A 19,593-nucleotide genomic window follows, 5' to 3' on the forward strand; every position below is an offset into this window, starting at 1 on the left:
GTAGTGTATGCAAGATTAAAAAGATGCGTCTTTAGTCTAGATTTAAACTGACAGAGTGTGTCTGCCTCCCGGACAGTGCAGGGAAGACTATTCCAAAGTTTAGGCGCTAGATAGGAAAAGGATCTACCACCTGCACTTGATTTTGAAATTCTAGGTATTACCAACTGACAGGACGCCTGAGAGCGTAATGCACGTGAAGGACTGTAATACAAAAGGAGTTCATTCAAGTACTGAGGAGCTAAACCATGTAAGGCTTTATAGGTAATAAGCAAGATTTTAAAGTTAACGCGATGCTTTATAGGTAACCAGTGCAAGGTTGACAGAACCGGGCTAATATGTTCATACTTTTTTGTACGTGTAAGAACTCGAGCTGCCGCGTTTTGGACCAATTGGAGTTTTTGTAATAAGCCTGCAGGGCAACCACCTAACAGTGCATTACAGTAATCGGCACTCTGTACTAATATGCCTGACCCTCGAAAGCAAACCGTAGGAACGGGCGATGATGAGGGAGAATCGAGACATGAAAGTAAGCGTCCTTCAGGTCGATTGCCATGAACCAATCTTGACATCTGATAGATGCCAGGGATGCGCCTCTGCGTGAGCATCCTGAACAGCAGCTTGAGTAGGTGCCTGTTCAGGGTACGCAGATCTAGCAACCCCCTTTTTTGGGGGACGATGAAGTACGGGCTGTAAAACCCGTTGAACATCTCGGCTAGTGGGACGAGCACAATCGCTTCCTCACCAGAGGGGTGGCGACCTCGGCCCAAAGCACGGGAGCATCCTTGCCTCTGACTGAGGTTTGGAGGATGCCGAAACTTGGGCGGGTGTCTGGGGAGTTGGGCCGCGTAGCCGAGACGGATCGTATCCCGTAGTCACCGTGACGGTTTGGGAAGCTCTTGTCAGGCTCCCAGGAACCGAGACAGGGAGGCTAGGGGTACGTTCTGCTTCATCGACCTCCCGGGGGGTGGTTCGATGGCTGGCAGTGTGGATCCCTTGCCGTGGGTGGGCCCCCGGAGAGGAGATCAGCTCTGCTGTTTTACCTGCCTGGCGATGATGTAGCACAACGCACCATCGATTGAGAGTGCATAGGCTAATGATTATCCTCAACATTGGGTCTTGCCTCAACGTTGAGTTGCCGAACACCGTCGTGTAGAGGGTGAGAGCAGGTGTGATAATACCCAGACGATGATGTAGCACAATGCACCATCGATTGAGAGTGCTTAGGCTGCTGATTATCCTCGACATTGGGTCTCGCCGTGACGCAACGTCGAGTTGCCGAACACCATCGTGTAGAGGGCGAGAGCGGCTGTGATAAACACCCAAAGAGAGAGAGAAAACTCTTAGAAGTGGGCTGTTGGGACGGGGCAGGAACCATCCCGGATCGACCAATCAGCGAAGGAATGGCTGGGGTCGAGCCCGAGAGTATTCTCGATCTCCCTGGGGTCTTCCGCTGCGGCTGCTGACGGGGTGGTGGTCTCCTATTTGATGTCTTCTTCGGGGGGGCCGCCTGAGTGGGGGCGCCGAAACCGGAAGTTGTCGAAGAGGACCAGGGCTGCTGGGAAGCAGACTGTGCACGGGATCTCAACGGCCAGAGGGCGGCTGAGTCGCGGCGGGGGAGAATATCTTGATATCCTCTGTCTGCTTCTTTACTGTCGAGAACTGCAGCTCGACAGTATCACCAAACAGCCCTCCTTGCAAGATGGGTGCGTCGAGAAAGCGGACTTTCTTGGCGTTACTCATCTGTGCAAGGTTCAGCCAGAGGTGTCTCTCCTGGACCACAAGTGTGGACATCACCCGACCCAGGGCCCGTGCGGTCAACTTGGTCGCCCATAGAGCGAGGTTGGTGTCGGCGCGAAGTTCCTGCATAAGCGCTGGGTCGGTCTTACCCTCGTGGAGCTCTCTCAACGCCTTGGCCTGACCTGCAGGATGGCCATAGCGTGGAGAGAGGGAACAGCTTGGCCCGCGGCAGAGTAAGCTCTCGACATCTTGGAAGCGCTCACAGTAATCCTCATATCACCCTCGCTGTAGCGGACAGCAGAGCCGTAGTCCTGCCGTCACGGAACGGGAAGCAGACGAGGTGGTGGCTGTGTCCCGTGGTAACACAGCCACCCGTGACGCAACGTCTGAATCGTCAACCGCCCGCAGTGCGGGCAGGACGTATCCACAAGGGCTGCCCCAGCGTACTGGAAGCAGACCTTGTGTCCGTCCCCCTCCTCGATGACTGTGTTGCACCCACGAGAACACCGGGACATGCCACGCTGGAGAAATTTGCTCTTTTAGAGAAAAAACTCGAACACTTCTGAAACCGCCGAGACGCCCAGGGGAAGTTGCCGCAGGAAGGGACAGTCCGCTGCACCACGTCGTAAAACCGGCAGTCTTGTAGTTGCTATCTTGTAGCGATGTCTGTTGATCATGAGCGAAGGCTCCGAAGAACAAAAGGTGAATGAATGAGGCATGCCGTCTCCCTTTTATACCCGGATATCCGGGGGTGGAGTCCGGCATGCAAATTTCATTCGCCAATTTCATTCGCCTTTTCTAAGAAGTCGGAAGCGATTGGTTCTCAGGGACGAACCCCATCTGTCGGCTCGACACAACGTCAAGAGACAGACAGAAAGAGAACAGTATGCAAACGGTGGCGAGGAACCCAAAACTCTAATCGAGAAAAAAAAAACTCAGGAGAACCCAGGCCCAACCAGGGGATTCCAGTTCCCCTCTGGCAAAAGCTGCTGCCTCTGCACAAGCTCGCCAGAGCTTGCACAACAAGGCTAAATAAAAATAAATGAACTTACTAATGAGGTAAATTATAGTTTTAAGATTATCATTAATAATCTAATAGCATTTGAAATTATGTGGTGAAGACGTGTCAAGTGACCGCGTCCTTCTTTATCCAGCTCTATCATTTCAGCTCTTGTCAGGTCGCCGCTTTCCATTCTCTGCTCTACCATCAGGTCTGGCCATAAACTGCATCCTGCTCGCTGTGGTAACCTTGGAACAATGAGACAAGACTGGCTGAGAGTAGAGTACTGTTCTGCACTCTTTGATGCAACAAGTACATCAGTTGTGTTTTTGGTTCCTGTTGATCTAACCAATGCAGCCTAAAACCTCAGAGGATTTATATTATGGAAGTGTAGTGTATGCAAGATTAAAAAGATGCGTCTTTAGTCTAGATTTAAACTGACAGAGTGTGTCTGCCTCCCGGACAGTGCAGGGAAGACTATTCCAAAGTTTAGGCACTAAATAGGAAAAGGATCTACCACCTGCACTTGATTTTGAAATTCTGGCCCCCTCACTGCTTATCGTGGTGATGAGATTTATAGCAGATTATCATCACTAAATGGCTGGTTGTCTGAGTGGTTCCTGCAGAATTATATAGTTTTTATAAACAGCTGGAAGAGTTTTGAGGGTAGACCTGACCTGTTGAAACGAGATGGTCTCCATCCCACCTGGGCTGGGGCTTCCCTCCTGTCTAGAAATATGGCACAAAGTCTTAATGCTAAAACTTGACTCACTGGGGCCAAGGTCAGGGCGCAGACAGAATGGCTTAACCAACTATCTGCTTGCCGTCTCACGTCGCAGAATACACAAAATGCACAACATGCAATAATCCCTTCTCCCAAACATCATAAAACAGAGATTGTGTCTGTCCCCCGGATTAGCAGACATAAAATAATGCGCAAACCTCTTAAAAGTAATTTAATAAATGTTAAGCAAATTAAATGAACTAAATACAGATAATCAACTGTTACGACTCGGATTGCTAAATATTAGATCTCTCTCTAATAAAGCACTTTTTGTTAACGATATGATGCAGTGCGACTTGAGCAGGATGTTAAGGCTTGGTAAGGTTTTTAAAAAAATATTATGTTAAATTGTTAAAAACTATAGCTAACTGTTTTACCTTTTATATACGACGTTATACAGATTTGCAATTAGTGATCAACCAGTGTTACACCATGTCTCGTTGTGACTCAACAAAGATAATAAACCCCATTATAAACACAACATTTGTTGCCTCTAATTGGAACATAATTACTGATTATTAGGACTTATGTTGTCTTTTTTCACGTTGCGCGCATGTCTGCATTTGCAGATCACAAACACACTCTACTCAACTTTATTTATATAGCGTGTTTTACAATTTTCATTGTAAACAAAGCAGCTGTACATGACACATATTGACTATAAGCAAAACATTTAAAGTTATACCTGTAAAAACAATAAAAAGGTGAAAACTCAGAAGACAGACATACCCACATACAAAACACTCCACACACACAATATCCACACGTACTAACACACACACACACACACACACACACACACACACACACACGCACACACACACACACACAAACAGCCACACAGAAGAAAGACGCTCTTAATTCGCGGAGATGGCGGAGAGAACTAAACATTCAAAAGTGTGGTTACACTTCACCAAAGTTGATGCTGACAGTGACGATGCTCACTGCCACTAGTGCAACAAAACCTTTGCTTGTCAGGGTTGAAACACAAGTAATCTGTCAAAGCACCTGTCAAAAGTGCATCATCTACAGACAGAGAGATGCACTGTTTTTGACCGTTTAGCCCAATCTAGTTCATCTCTTGATGCCCCATCTACGTCAGGTATGTATGCTGAATGCTAACAGATGTTACTTGAATTCTGACATTCTTTATATAATATATGCTAATGCCATTCACCCTATTTAAAACAACTGTAAATTTGATCTAACTGGTTTTCAATAACCTTAAACTATGCTAATTCCACTGGGTGAAAGTAAATTACACATTTAATCCATTTTCTATTAGTTAACTACTTAAAAACATAAATCAGCCTATATGTATAATCATTTATTATTACACTGAGATCTGAAATAATTCAGTGCAGTATACACAAAATAAACGTGCACAAATACATAACTATTTAGAGTCAAATTCAATTACCCTAATAAAGATTTTGAAATGTTTTTTAAGCTGCAGAAAACCAACCCACTTCTTCTGATTCTGCTGGTGCATCCCCAAGAAGACATTATCTTTATATAAAAAGAATACCGTTAAAGTACCGGACCGATAAGCAGTATCCATAAGAGTAGTAATACCATTAAAATCTTAACGATACCCATCCTTACTCATACGTCTATTTCCCCAAAGACAACCTCTGGATATGACGCTGAGCACGTGCACTCAACTTCTTTGGTCGACCATGGCGAGGCCTGTTCTGAGTGGAACCTGTCCTGTTAAAACGCTGTATGGTCTTGGCCACCGTGCTGCAGCTCAGTTTCAGGGTCTTGGCAATCTTCTTATAACCAAGGCCATCTTTATGTAGAGCAACAATTCTCTTTTAAGATCCTCAGAGTTCTTTGCCATGAGGTGCCAAGTTGAACTTCCAGTGACCAGTATGAGAGAGTGAGAGTGATAACACCAAATTTAACACATCTGCTCCCCATTCACGCCTGAGACCTTGTAACACTAAAGGATTACATGACCCAATTTGGACATTTTCACGTACTCACTTTTATTGCCAGCGGCTGTGTGTTGAGTTATTTTGAGGGGACAGCAAATTTACACTGTTATTACAAGCTATACACTCACTACTTTACATTGTACCAAAGTTTCATTTCTTCAGTGTTGTCCCATGAAAAGATATAATAAAATATTTACAAAAAAGTGAGGGTACACTCACTTCTGTGAGATATTGTAGTAATAGTGATGCTTTGCATTCTGCAAGCACCACTAATAAGCAGCCAATCAACGTGATTTTGTTAGTGCTGGAAACTTCACAATATACTAGAAATATGTGCAATAATACCATATCATGCAAATAGAATGAAAAATGTGCAATAATACCATATCATGCAAATAGAATTAATTGAAGTCAAATACGCAAGGTAAATGTAGGATGTTTATTATTGAGTATAAACTCCAGTAAGTCTCCCAGTGAGCAACAATGGAAAATTATATGACAAAATGTTATTGTGGTGGAGAAATTTTTGATTGAATCCTTGTTCCTCTTTACAGGAAGTTGGTAATCTCTATGACATGTTTCACACCCGGAACTGCCTCCATCGACGGGCGTATCAGCATAAAGTGGGCAGCATCATTGAGACCATGTTAGTATATTCTACCAGAAAGCGTAATTTATAATACAATTTACAAAACAAATTATGTTTTTCAGTTTTAAAGCTTATTGGTTCATGTAAATGATCATTGGGAATTTTTGTTAGGATAACAGAGGCCTTTGTAAAGGCTGATCCTTATATTCAGATCCAGGGTTCCTCTGGCAGGATGTTTACAATCTCTTCAGCTATAGACGACATGGAGGCGTACACCAAACTTACAGGTAGTGGACACACTTCTGTGGGAACATGTCTCAAAGTAAATGAAAAAAGTAAAACTGTAAAGCATGCATCGTGTGCTGAATGCATTTAAATTGCAGTGGGTTTTTGTGTTATAATCAAGCTCATTAGCATTGCAGTTTTTTGTGGGTTGATGAACACCCAGGTCAGGCAATGTTTTTATTAACCTATTTCAGCTTCATGCATTATCCATCTTTTTAATCCTTTGAAAGTTGTTGGGTTTATGACATGATTTACACTAACTGATCTTTCTTGAGAAGAACAAATCTGTCAGTAATTTAGACTTTTACTCATTTACTTTAAGGGCAGGGCCCTGCCACTCACACTTTGGGAGCGTATTGGATTCAATGAAATCTGACAAAGTTATTGGACAGAGATTACAAAAAGTGTTTTGTCATATTGTTTTATTGCAATATTATTATAAGGCTGATATCCATTTTGTAATTTAATTGTTTGGGTTCCAGTTGTCATGTTATCCAGAAGATGTGTTCTTTTAAATTGTTGGTCTGCCTACTACTATGTGGTCGTCTATCTGCTGGACAAAATATCAAACTTGTAGTTTTTTTACCCTGTGATCAGATTTGATTTTTTGAATTTTTGTTTTGGGATTTTAGGCTAATTTAGACTACTGTGTGAGGTCTTTTAATCTTAAATGTAATTGTATTTATTGATGTTTTATTAAATGTTTTATTTGTAATATTAGCATTATATGAAGCCACAGTCATTTAATTATCAAAGGAAATGAAAACAAACAACATCAAGAAAGGCATGCATAAAACATTGTAATTGCTTTCCATATTGATATTATTTGAGCGATGGCTGTGTTGCTGACTCAAATGTCCGCTGATTTATTACTTTAAGGTTCTTGTGTTTTTAGATCATATCTTTGAGAAGATTTTGTACTCATCCACACCGGAGCTGTCTGATGCCCGAGAAATCTTACAAAACATTGTCTGTAGACGTTTGTATAAGTGTGTGGGTCAGACCACCCCAGAGACGCATGTGGATGTGTCACAGGTCAGAAATCTATGTCAAAATGAACACTGTTTTAAACCAAATATAAGCAATTTTACATTGTTAGTTTCTGCTTTTGGTGTACTATAAATTGCTGTTGATAAAAGCTTAGAACAACCTTACTAGGAAATTAATTGTACATAGAATTTATTTTCTGATAAATGTAAATCTATCTGAGGTGTTGTACAAGTGTTCTATACTAAATACTAAAATATTCTAGAAAAACATACACTTTTAAGGCTGGAATACACAATACCCGATCTGAACAGATTAAAAAAGTAGACATCACACACTTGCAGACTTTTTGAAGGGCATAACACACTACACAATAAAATCTGCAGACTGGCTCAGACTTTCTGCAACAAGTCCAGACTGAAAATCGGAGCAAGTCTTGTAGTCTATTCCAGCCTTAAGCCGTAAAATATTATAGTGAAATATAAACTGTAGGTCTAAAAAAAAACAGCATAACCTAATGCTGAATATAGTTGCTGTCTTGGTTTTGTAAAATGCAATGTTGTAAAGTTTTTATATTTTTTCTTAATTATAACATTCAACTATATTTAAGTGCTGTGTAACAAATCAACTTCTGCACCCTCTTGTAGGAAAAACTGCTTGATTGGGCAAAAGAGGTAGCTGGTTCCAAACCCAGTGGCATAGATGAAAACCTGATGGCTGAGGACTTTGTGGTCAGCGTATGTGGATGAAACAGATTTTGCTTTGATCATTCAATCATGGATAATTGCCACAAAACATGTCTATAAACTTGATTAAGATTTAATGTTTTGTGTGTAATTTATATGGGGAAATGTATGTCTTTAGACCTGTAACTGGTTCCCATTCATTTTTAATACATATTTTTATTGGCACAAGTTTTTCATTTAATCATTGTCAAATTCATGCAGTCTTAATTGACACAATTAATGAATTGTCAATAACCTTTATTTATTCATTAGGTCATTCACATGGATTATGGAATGAAGGAGAAAAACCCCATGAACAACGTTCACTTCTACTGCAAGAACGATCCCACAAAAGCCATCAAGATTCGCAAAAAACAGGTACATTCTGTTTTGAGCAATACCTTTATTAACCCTGACAAAACGTTCCTTTGATCTTAATGTTCACATCTATGGCAGGTGTCCAAACTTCTGCCTGAGCGGTTTGCAGAACAGCTGATCAGGGTTTACTGTAAAAAGACTGATGATGAAAGCCTAAAAGCTGCCAGGAAGTGTTTCGTCCAGTGGTGCATGGACAAAAACTTCACTAAACCACAGGTAAGACAGGCATATAAATGCTGTCATGTCCATCATTATTTATCTCAAAATCTTACAGAAATGAATGTGTAATGGGTTTTAATTTAGTCAAGTTGATGTAACTGATGCTTTAAAAACACATATTGACAGAGTTACATTAACTTGACAGTTTAAAGGAACTAGTAACTACAGGGAAAAAAACTAAGTGTGCTAAATGAAAATAACTGTATTAAATATATTTTTTGTTCCAGGATGGAGATGTTATTGCTCCAGAGCTCACCCCCCTTAAAAAAGACTGGCACACCCATGAAAGAGATGATGAAGACAGCGAGATAGATGAGGATTCCGAAATTTCAGATAAAACACCCAAAAAGACAGGTCGTAACGTAAAAGTCAAGCTTTTTCAAGCTTAGGGAGAAAACGTTCTTCTCTCTAAATAGCTTTACTGTTTTTCTGATAGATGTAAAACATTTTGTTTTGAGATTTATGCTATTCTATAAAATATCAACAAATGTTAGGTCACAAATCTGCCAGTATTTTCATGAAGTCTTTAAATTGAAAAGGATAAAATGTTTGAAATGTTTTTATTTATAGCATTTGTGTCATGTGTACCATCACTGTTATTCTCTTTTGCCAATATTTTAATGTAACTGGATCCACTCCACAATGAGGGAACCACCATGTCCTTCTTTGCAAGTGTTTTATTGTGTTTCAGTGATCCCAGTTCACCCAAATTGTTACATCTTGTATTTAAAACTTATCTTTTATTGTTTACTTTTCATTTATTATCATGTTACTCATTTTTTGACTCTTCTCACAGTAAAATGAATAGACTTAGTATACTGGATCTCATATATGATTTTGATGACATCTGTTTTTTTTTTTTAGACTATATACTTTTATATTTTGTATAACAGTACAAAGCATTTGTAGAGAAGTTCTCAGGGATTTGCGTCACATTTATTATGTCTTCTTTTGTATAGATTTCACATAGTATCATCAGTTCAAGGTTTTGCTGTAAACTGATGTTTGACAGATGTGGTTTTGAGAATAGTTCAGTACAGAAGATTTTGTTACAGCATCATCATAAAATAAAATGTTGTGCTATTGACTCAACTTTGTAAATTTAAAAAATATGCCATTTCCATTGAACAATGTTTCAAGCAGTTTTAAAAAAAATCGCAAGTTTCATGTGCCCTTTTTTAAGAACATCATAAGTCCGATATTCCTGTACCAATGGTTTTATGAATATCAACTAATCACTGTCTAGTGGGTAGTCGTCATACAGCTCTCGCAAGTGTAAGATGAGCTGCTCTATGTTGTCTCCTGTCAGTGCAGAAACAGGAATAACTCGCTGATGGACTTGATTCCTCAAAGCCCTAAGGTTGTTCCAGGCATCTGGCAAGTCCATTTTGTTGGCAACGATAGCACTAGGTCTGTGTGACAGATGCATTTTGTATTGGTCCAGTTCAAAGCGCAGCTGCTGCAGCTGCTTCCAGGGTTCTACAGAAGACATGTCCAGTACGTACAACAAAATACGACAGTGCTCAATGTGCCGTAGGAAAGAAATGCCAAGGCCACTATTCAAATGAGCGTCTGGAGTAAGCCCAGGAATGTCAGCTACTGCAATTCAATAAGAACAAGATTTTAATGGCTTCATTGACAGATAAATCTATGGCTCTTTTGTTCTGAAGTATTCAACACACACCTGCCACCTGCTCGTGGTCTCTGTATTTAACAATGCCCACATGAGGTTTTAGTGTGGTGAAGGGGTAAGCTGCCACAGCTGGCCGGGCATTGGATATGGCACATAACAGAGAGGACTTGCCTGCATTTGGTAAACCAACCTGCTCAGAAAAACACAGTTATTTACCATGAGATTGCACATCAGATTTTGGTTTCTGTAAAATACAACAATTTAAAATGCTTAGGCCTGCAGTAGCCAAGGTGCTCTTGATGGTTGATTACTGGTCCAGGCCAAGAGCCCACCGCATGTCTATAATATTCCAACCTGATCTCACAGGAATTTGTAACTATTTTATAAGATTGCGAATTCGTATTAATTCAGTCTATGTAAATCATACAAACATGTACAATTATTACAGAAAACCAATACTAAAGCCCCTCCCCCTAAGTCTAACCATCACTGGCACAAGTGGTACTAAAATGTACGAATAGATTAATTGGCAGTCTCATAAAATAGTTACGAACTCCTGTGAGAGTGTGTTGAATATTATGTTGATATTCAAGGCATGAAACATTTCTTCACTATTTATGTATGATCCAGCCAATAAAACTCTGATTATATATCAAATGCAAGCATTTGCTCATACCAGTCCAGCGTGGGCCATGGTCCGCAGCTCCAGTTGAAAGACTCGTTCCTGTCCCCTGTCTCCAGGCATGGCAGTAATGGGAGCTCTGTTTTCATTAGACAAGAAAAAGTGGTTCCCCTTGCCTCCCGCTCCTCCGTATGCAGCAGTATACATCTGGCCATGACATAAGAGGTCTGCTACTGTCTTACCCCCTTCCTTTATAATGGTGCCCAAGGGAACCTGTTAAAATTCATAAGATACAACACAAATACAGCCGTAAAAGAATTGTTCACCCAAAAATTATTAATTTTGCTACCATGGACAAAAGGGAAGACATTGAAGATTGTCATCACACGGTGACGATTCATAGGAATCTGCTAAAGTCATACAATAGCTATTTTGTAAATAACTGTCTTCAGTCATTTTGATGTCTACCCTGGCTCTCCTTTGCAAATTTATGAGTTTTTGCAAATAAATTCAGCTTGGTAATTCAGTTGGTTTCAAGCTGTTGAGATATGGTGTAAATAATAGGTGTAACTCACTAAAATGTAGGTGGAACTGGCACTGCGTCCACAGCGGTCCTTATTGCGCCCTGCTACTCCGTTTTTTCCAGAATACACTGCTGATACTGAGGCAAGTGATTTCACACGCGGGTCCACTGCAGAAAATATTTAAATCAGGGCTTACTTGAAATACACATACATGTTTTTTTCCTTTTTGTTATGGTTTTCTGAATTGCTAAATCACTAAAGTTGGTTGTTAGACACATTGTATAAATCTCTCATTCACTCACAAATATATTCTCGCTCACTAAAACACATTTCACTCTGTGATAACTAAGGAACAACAGAGACACTGAACACAGACCGCAAAAATGAAATGACAATCACAGTCGTTACTTAACGCCAAAGAAAAAAATTATTCACACTTGTTTCTAATGAGGTTTTAATGTAATGAAGCTTTTTCCACACAATATAAACCAGTTCATAGTGGACAGGTGGTATAGGTGTGTGTTGTCTGTGAACACCAACAATGGATGGAAATAAGGCAGAGGAGACAGGTACAGTATGTTTAAAAAGTGGTGGATAAGAATTAATATAATGAAGATGTGATGGATAAGCTCATTGGTGAGAGCATGGTGTTAGCAACGGCAAGGTCATGGGTTCGAACCCAGGGATTGCACATACAGTACTTAGAAACAATTGTATAGTATAATGCAATGTAAGTCTCTTTGGATAAAAGCGTCTGCCAAATAAATATTTGCATAAATGTAAATGTAGTGACACGTGTGGAGTTTTGTCTAGGGCATCCTTGACTCCGAAAAACATGATGCTGGGACAGAATGAACAACTGATTAACTTTGATTCTGCAGTTATACAACACTTATAGGTACTATAACCTGTTTTTCATTTACAGTTTATCTTTGTTCTTTTGCAGTTGTAGGCCTACTACAGGGTGCAAGTGCTACAAATTGCAACTGTACAATTTCAAAACCTTTATTAGTATACAATATATTTACTGAAATAACTTGTGATTACTAGATGGGCAGTTTGTTTGTTATATACAATAAACATTTAGGCTATTTAAATATTATTCTGTAACTACATGCCCCGGATGCTGTTTTCCATTATTGAATGTAGTTTGCAATTAATGATTTGTAGCATAAATGGTATGTTTACCAATGGTATGTGGTATATATAAATGTTTACCGGCTATGTGAATCATTTGAAAGCATTGTTTGATTTTAGGCACAGATACGTGGTTTTGAGAAGATTGTTTGATTTTGCCAGAAAAAGTAGAGGTTTTGGTAATGTAGTATAAAGGTCTGGTTTTGTGTTCTGGGTTTGGAAAAGTGAGTGGTGGTTTCGATAATTGTGTTTAAGCAATTGTGGAAAAATTCCAACAACTTTAAACAATCAAACTACTTCCGTTTAAACTGTGTTAAAAGGTTCACCCCAACCCTGTCTTACGAGGAAGGATCTCAAGTATAAAAAGTGTTTATGAAGTAAACATTGGATTAAAAAGAGCATTAACATTATTTTATTTAGCCAGCAAAACCATAGAAAATATATCTTGAAACATCGCACTAGGCTAGACTCGTACTGTTTACTTGGTTACCTTTAATGATAACGTCTCCTCCAGCACCTCCATTACCGCCATCAGGGCCACCCCACTCTTTCCTGGGCTCACTGTGGAAAGTGGAAGCTCCATTACCCCCTGAACCTGCCACAACCCTCACCCTACGATAATCCACAAAATACCGGCTCTGCGGGAAGGCACAAGGTCGTCAGAAACACTAAAAATAAGACATGTGCATTTACGGGACTTTGGAGTTGCGAGACACACCAGTTTCTTCTCTGAGAACTGCGCTGTTGTTGCGGAGTATTTGCGTGCTCTGTGAATCATCATCCCTGTACATAAACGCACAGTCCTGCAATACATCTGAAGAAGACTCATTTTGCAATTAGTTAAACCATAAATATATATATATTGTATTTTATGTTAATCCGCCGAATGTTACAGAGATCGCTTATGTTTACAATTAAAGCCGGGTACGGTCCGTTATTTCACCTCATCCTTCCAAAATAACTTAAATAACATCCGTGTTGCGTACACGTGTAAGTACGGCAGCCATAGAGGCTCACGCCAAGCCACTCGATTCTTTTTTTTTTTCTTAACAATTACAAACAAAAAGGCATACGTAACAATTTTAAATATACATATATCTTCAGGTTGAGCTTACATCATACTTATTAAAAAAGAACAGCTTATACACGCAAAAATAATAATAATAAATAAACATACAGAAATAATCAAAATAATATAAGAAAATAAAAAATCTTGCTGAAAATAAAAAACAGATGCTCTCTCAAATTAACTTAAATTCTTCTAACAGTGAAATCACAGAAAGGGCTTTCGTATTTTTAATCCATTTTAATGTTTTATATATCTGTTTGACTTCAATTAACCATTGCATAAAGTTGGGTTTTGATTTATAATACCTACATTTATGAATAAAATATTTTGCCAGACAAATTAAAAATGAGGTCCGTGTACCTTCGGATAATTCATTTATTCGTTTTTGTTTTCAAAACAGAAAAACGAATAAACCGTTCATTTTTGACATATTCCACCGTATACGAGACTAATTTTTGGGTTGTTTTCCTCAATATTTCTTTAAGTGCATCAAATTAATATACAACAAAATCAAAACGAAACATCAAGTATTTTTCTCAACATAGCGCATTTTAGTCCACCGGAAGTTCAGCTGCACTGCAGCCTCGGGCGACGAGAGGTGGTAGCACAAGACCACTCTCTCTAATTATACATGTTTTCAGTGGTGTGTGCCACTAAATCCGTAAACAACCATACAGACACATAGGTAGACATTTCTGTGCAATGTAGAAGTATACACGCAGTTAATGAAACGGTGTTTTACGTGCAATTAATAATTATATCCTCCAGATAATACACTATCTATTTTTATACAACTTTTCATGTAAATTATATTTCATTCATTCTGCTGTATATAGCACATACCTTGTACTATAATAGTGTATTTTTATTTTTTACTTGTACATATTTACATACACGCATAGCTTTACTCTCTATAGCTTTATCTTATGTTTATTGAATTGTATTTCTTAAATTTTTTATACCCATAGGCCCTTATTTAAATCATCTGTGTACTGTATATTGTGTTATGGTCTCTGTGTTCTGGATGCTCCTGTCACCAAAACAAATTCCTTGTATGTGCAAACATACTTGGCTGTCACGGTCGTGGTGAAAGAACCCAAGCGCAGGCAAAGGCAGTGAAGGGGTTAACAGATATATTTATTTCACAACAAAACAGAACAAAAACACCCACAATGGGGGAAAACAGAACTAAGGAATAAATATAAAACAAAAGACTTCCCACGAGGGGGCAAAATGAAAACAAGACAAATAACTAAACTCAAGGACACGACCAAACGTCTTAAATAATATCAGGCACAAAACATGAACAGGAACACGGGTAAACGCACGAACAGGAACACGGGTAAACGCACGAACATGAACACACCACCATCCAACACAACGCAGTACACGCAATACAAGAGCACAGGACAAAGAAACAAGAGGGTATATATAGGGAAGACAAACGAGGGATAACGACATGGGGCAGGTGTGGGACATTAAACACTCAGGGAAAGATAACGAGGAAACGAGAGGAATGGGGTCAATGACAAGACACTGGAGAGAACGTATATTATTGTCAAACGGACAATAATATGTTTCTCTCCACACATAACCAAAGACTTTGGTGTGCATATAGTGTGGGATGGCCCCCACAGAAATCCATCATCAGTTTTTTCTACTTATTAGAAATAATGTTTCTATAGGCATTTGAAGTGGAAAAATGTGTATTTCTCCAAAACGCCACAGTAAAATAAATCTATATATGGTGTGCATATAGTGTGGGATGGCCCCTATAGAAACCCACCATCAGTTTTTTCTACTTATTAGAAAAAATGTTTCTATAGGTTTTCAAAGTTGAAAATGTGTATTTCTCCAAAATGCTACAGTAAAATAAGTCCATATATGGTGTGCATATATAGTGTGGGATGGCCCCTATAGAAACCCACCATCAGTTTTTTCTACTTATTAGAAAAAATGTTTCTATAGGCTTTCAAAGTTGAAAAATGTGTATTTCTCCAAAATGTTATAGTAAAATAAATCCATATATGGTGTGCATATAGTGTGGGATGGCCCTACAGAAACCGACCATCAGTTTTTTCTACTTATTAGAAAAAAATGTTTCTATAGGCTTTCAAAGTCGAGAAATGTGTATTTCTCCAAAACGCTATAGTAAAATAATTCCATATATGGTGTGCATATACTGTGGGATGGCCCCTACAGAAACCGACCATCAGTTTTTTCTACTTATTAGAAATAATGTTTCTATAGGCATTTGAATTTGAAAAATGTGTATTTCTCCAAAACGCTACAGTAAAATAAGTCCATATATGGTGTGCATATAGTGTGGGATGGCCCCTACAGAAATCCATCATCAGTTTTTTCTACTTATTAGAAATAATGTTTCTATAGGCATTTGAAGTGGAGAAATGTGTATTTCTCCAAAACGCTACAGTAAAATAAGTCCATATATAGTGTGCATATAGTGTGGGATGGCCCCTACAGATATCCATCATCAGGTTTTTCTACTTATTAGAAAGAATGTTTCTATAGGCTTTCAAAGTTGAGAAATGTGCATTTCTCCAAAACGCTACGGTAAAATAATTCCATATATGGTGTGCATATGGTGTGGGATGGCTCCTACAGAAATCCATCATCAGTTTTTAATACTTATTAGAAATAATGTTTCTATAGGCATTTGAAGTGGAGAAATGTGTATTTCTCCAAAATGCTACAGTAAAATAATTCCATATATGGTGTGCATATAGTGTGGGATGGCCCCTACAGAAATCCATCATCAGTTTTTTCTACTTATTAGAAATAATGTTTCTATAGGCATTTGAAGTGGAATAATGTGTATTTCTCCAAGACGCTACAGTAAAATAAATCCATACATGGTGTGCGTATAGTGTGGGATGGCCCCTACAGAAATCCATCATCAGTTTTTTCTACTTATTAGAAATGAAGTTTCTATAGGCATTTGAAGTGGAAAAATGTGTATTTCTCCAAAACACTACAGTAAAATAAATCCATATATGGTGTGCATATAGTGTGGGATGGCCCCTACATAAATCCATCATCAGTTTTTCTACTTATTAGAAATGAAGTTTCTATAGGCATTTGAAGTGGAATAATGTGTATTTCTCCAAGACGCTACAGTAAAATAAATCCATACATGGTGTGCATATAGTGTGGGATGGCCCTTACAGAAACCGACCATCAGTTTTTTCTACTTATTAGAAATATTGTTTTTATAGGCTTTCAAAATTGAGAAATGTGCATTTCTCCAAAACGCTGCAGTAAAATAAGTCAATATATGGTGTGCATATAGTGTGGGATGGCCCCTACAGAAATTCATCATCAGTTTTTTCTACTTATTAGAAATAATGTTTCTATAGGCATTTGAAGTGGAGAAATGTGTATTTCTCCAAAACGCTAAAGTAAAATAAGTCCATATATAGTGTGCATATAGTGTGGTATGGCCCCTACAGAAATTCATCATCAGTTTTTTCTACTTATTAGAAATAATGTTTCTATAGGCTTTCAAATTTGAAGAATGTGTATTTCTCCAAAACGCTACAGTAAAATAATTCCATATATGGTGTGCATATAGTGTGGGATGCCCCTATAGAAACCCACCATCAGTTTTTTCTACTTATGAGAAATAATGTTTGTATAGTCAATTATATTGGAATAATATTTTTCAAACAAAATGCTTTCAAAAAACATACTGTAATTAAACTGTTCAAATCCATGGGTACTGTAATTGCAAATTGCACTGCATAAACCGTTTTTTTGCAGGACAAAGGTCTAGAAGGCATTAAAATAATACATATTTAAGATACAGACAGAGACATTGCCAATCAGAGACTTGTCACAATATAACAGTTACAGCAATCATAATGCAAACATTCGGAGAAAAAAACCTGCATAAATTACGACAAAAACGAGATATTCTAAACGTAAAACAAGAAATATGTTATTGACAAGAGACGCGGTATCATCTACATTTAAATAAAGCTTTACAAGCGGTGTTTCCGTAATGTACCGTAAACCACCCAATAAGCGCGCATCTGAACCTAAACGGCGGCTGGCTTGACCGTGTATTTTCAAACCGCGGCTGGCTTGACCGCAGTTAGTGTACCAGGCAGCTAAGTCCTCTACTCGCGGCAGTCGGGCCCGCACGTCCACAGCTGATTTCTTACACATCATCCACCGGCTCCCGCCCCACGGCTCCCGTCCCGCCTTCCTCGCCACATACCCCCATCGCCCCTTACAGGCCGGGGGGTACCACCAAGACTGTACCTACTCCCCCCCCGGGGCAGCCAGTCTCGGCATTCCAGTGTCCTGGGGGTATGTACGGACGAGACGAGAAGCGGAGACGGGAGCACGAGAATCGACAGGGACGATGAGAGGGGAGAAATAAATAAAAAATAATACATACAGAATTAATAAAAATAATATGAAAAGAAAATAAAAATTTGCTGAATAAAAACAGAGGCTCTCTCAAATTAACTTAAATTCTCTAACAGTGAAATCACAGAAAGGGCTTTCGTATTTTTAATCCATTTTAATGTTTTATATATCTGTTTGACTTCAATTAACCATTGCGTAAAGTTGGGTTTTGATTTACAATACCTACATTTATGAATAAAATATTTTGCCAGACAAATTAAAAAATGAGTAATCAAAACCAAATGTTTGTTCTCAGCGTAAAACCCAAATTTTACCATCATCACATCAATGGGTGGGACCAAAATCTCCCTGGATTGCAACCATTCTTGAACATCTCTCCAAAAAGGCTGTACAAATTCACACAGAAAAAAAAGATGGTCTAAAGTTTTAAAATTTGTTTCACAAAATACACAATTATTTACCTCAAAATTAAATTTCTTTCTTAAAAACTCATTTGTGGGATAAATCTCATTTATAATTTTAAAATTAACTTCCTTAACCTTTGGAGGAAGAGGAAGTGACAAGTACATTTTTCTAATATTTTTAATCTCTAATGTATCAAAGTCTCTTAATAAATATTCTCTTTTAATAGGGTTTGGGTAACATGCTTTTAAAAGGAGATTCCTTATAACTATTTTTTATCACCAAATTCAATACCTTCTAAGGAGAGCTGTCTAAGTACTAGAAACATATTGGAGTATACAATGTCTTCTTTAACCATCAATCTTACAACAATAGGAATTGCTATTACTATTCTGTTATATATATTGTAAGTACATTGACGTTGAAATTTTTCACAAAACTCCCCATGTAACAACAGATTACCTTTATCATCCAAAAAATGGGCAACAGCCTAAATCCCCTTTGATTCCCATTTCTCCCAATAAACAGATTTTCTACCCAACCTTATATATCTATTATTCCAAATCGGAGTGTTATGAGGTGTAAAATTATGTTTAACCAATAGATTCCAGTATAAAAGCACTTGTTGGTGGAAATTGGAGAGTTTAACTGGTAAAGACGAGCACTCAAAATCACAACGTAACAGAAAACTTATACCCCCTAATTTTTGGAAAACTGCATTGGGGACAATATACCAAAAGGAGTGACTATTCTGAATGTAAGACTTTAACCATTTCAATTTTAATACACCGTTAACAATATCAAAATCAATAGCATTTATACCCCATCTTCATATTTTTTAACCAAATCTTCTTTTCTAATATACGGACACTTATGCTTCTATATACATTTAAATTTCACCCTGTTCTCACTGACTAGCAATTATTTAAGACCAATCAGTCTTACTTTCCAGATTTCAATTAGACCAATCTTATGTAACTGATTTAAAGAAGCTATGACCAGTCTTGAAGAAAAAAATTAGATGACTAATTTGTAAGACTAGTAGTTTATGCAACCGGCCCCAGACTTGAAGAAAAAAATAGATTACTAACTTTGTCTTTGTCTAAGCAGTTTATGTAGCTGGCCCCAGGTATGACAGGGGTTGATTGAAGGGTTATTTTTGTGTAG

The 19,593-nt window shown here is 38.5% G+C and overlaps 2 protein-coding genes across 3 annotated transcripts in view; one reads left to right on the forward strand and one right to left on the reverse strand.

Moving 5' to 3' along the window:
* Positions 1-9,047, forward strand: part of samhd1 (SAM domain and HD domain 1) — a 109,976-nt gene extending 100,929 nt beyond the window's left edge. The window contains exons 10-16 of one of the 2 annotated variants that reach the window (XM_057363298.1): positions 6,016-6,107; positions 6,222-6,337; positions 7,231-7,370; positions 7,970-8,059; positions 8,321-8,425; positions 8,504-8,641; positions 8,872-9,047. In XM_057363298.1, the coding sequence (XP_057219281.1) occupies positions 6,016-6,107; positions 6,222-6,337; positions 7,231-7,370; positions 7,970-8,059; positions 8,321-8,425; positions 8,504-8,641; positions 8,872-9,033 (843 nt within the window). In that variant the 3' untranslated portion in view covers positions 9,034-9,047. The remainder of the gene's footprint in view (positions 1-6,015; positions 6,108-6,221; positions 6,338-7,230; positions 7,371-7,969; positions 8,060-8,320; positions 8,426-8,503; positions 8,642-8,871) is intronic. The other variant, XM_057363299.1, reaches the window with a different exon arrangement.
* Positions 9,048-9,867: 820 nt separating this feature from the next.
* Positions 9,868-13,535, reverse strand: mtg2 (mitochondrial ribosome-associated GTPase 2). Its single transcript, XM_057363300.1, has 6 exons — positions 13,279-13,535; positions 13,051-13,198; positions 11,475-11,590; positions 10,954-11,172; positions 10,329-10,467; positions 9,868-10,243 (listed from the first exon to the last, which is right to left on the reverse strand). The coding sequence occupies exons 1-6, from the start codon at positions 13,387-13,389 to the stop codon at positions 9,876-9,878; spliced, it is 1,101 nt and encodes a 366-aa protein (XP_057219283.1). The 5' UTR covers positions 13,390-13,535; the 3' UTR covers positions 9,868-9,875.
* Between the last annotated feature and the right edge of the window lie 6,058 nt (positions 13,536-19,593).

Source organism: Triplophysa rosa, linkage group LG21 (assembly GCF_024868665.1).
Source record: "Triplophysa rosa linkage group LG21, Trosa_1v2, whole genome shotgun sequence".
In the NCBI taxonomy this organism is placed as follows: domain Eukaryota; kingdom Metazoa; phylum Chordata; class Actinopteri; order Cypriniformes; family Nemacheilidae; genus Triplophysa; species Triplophysa rosa.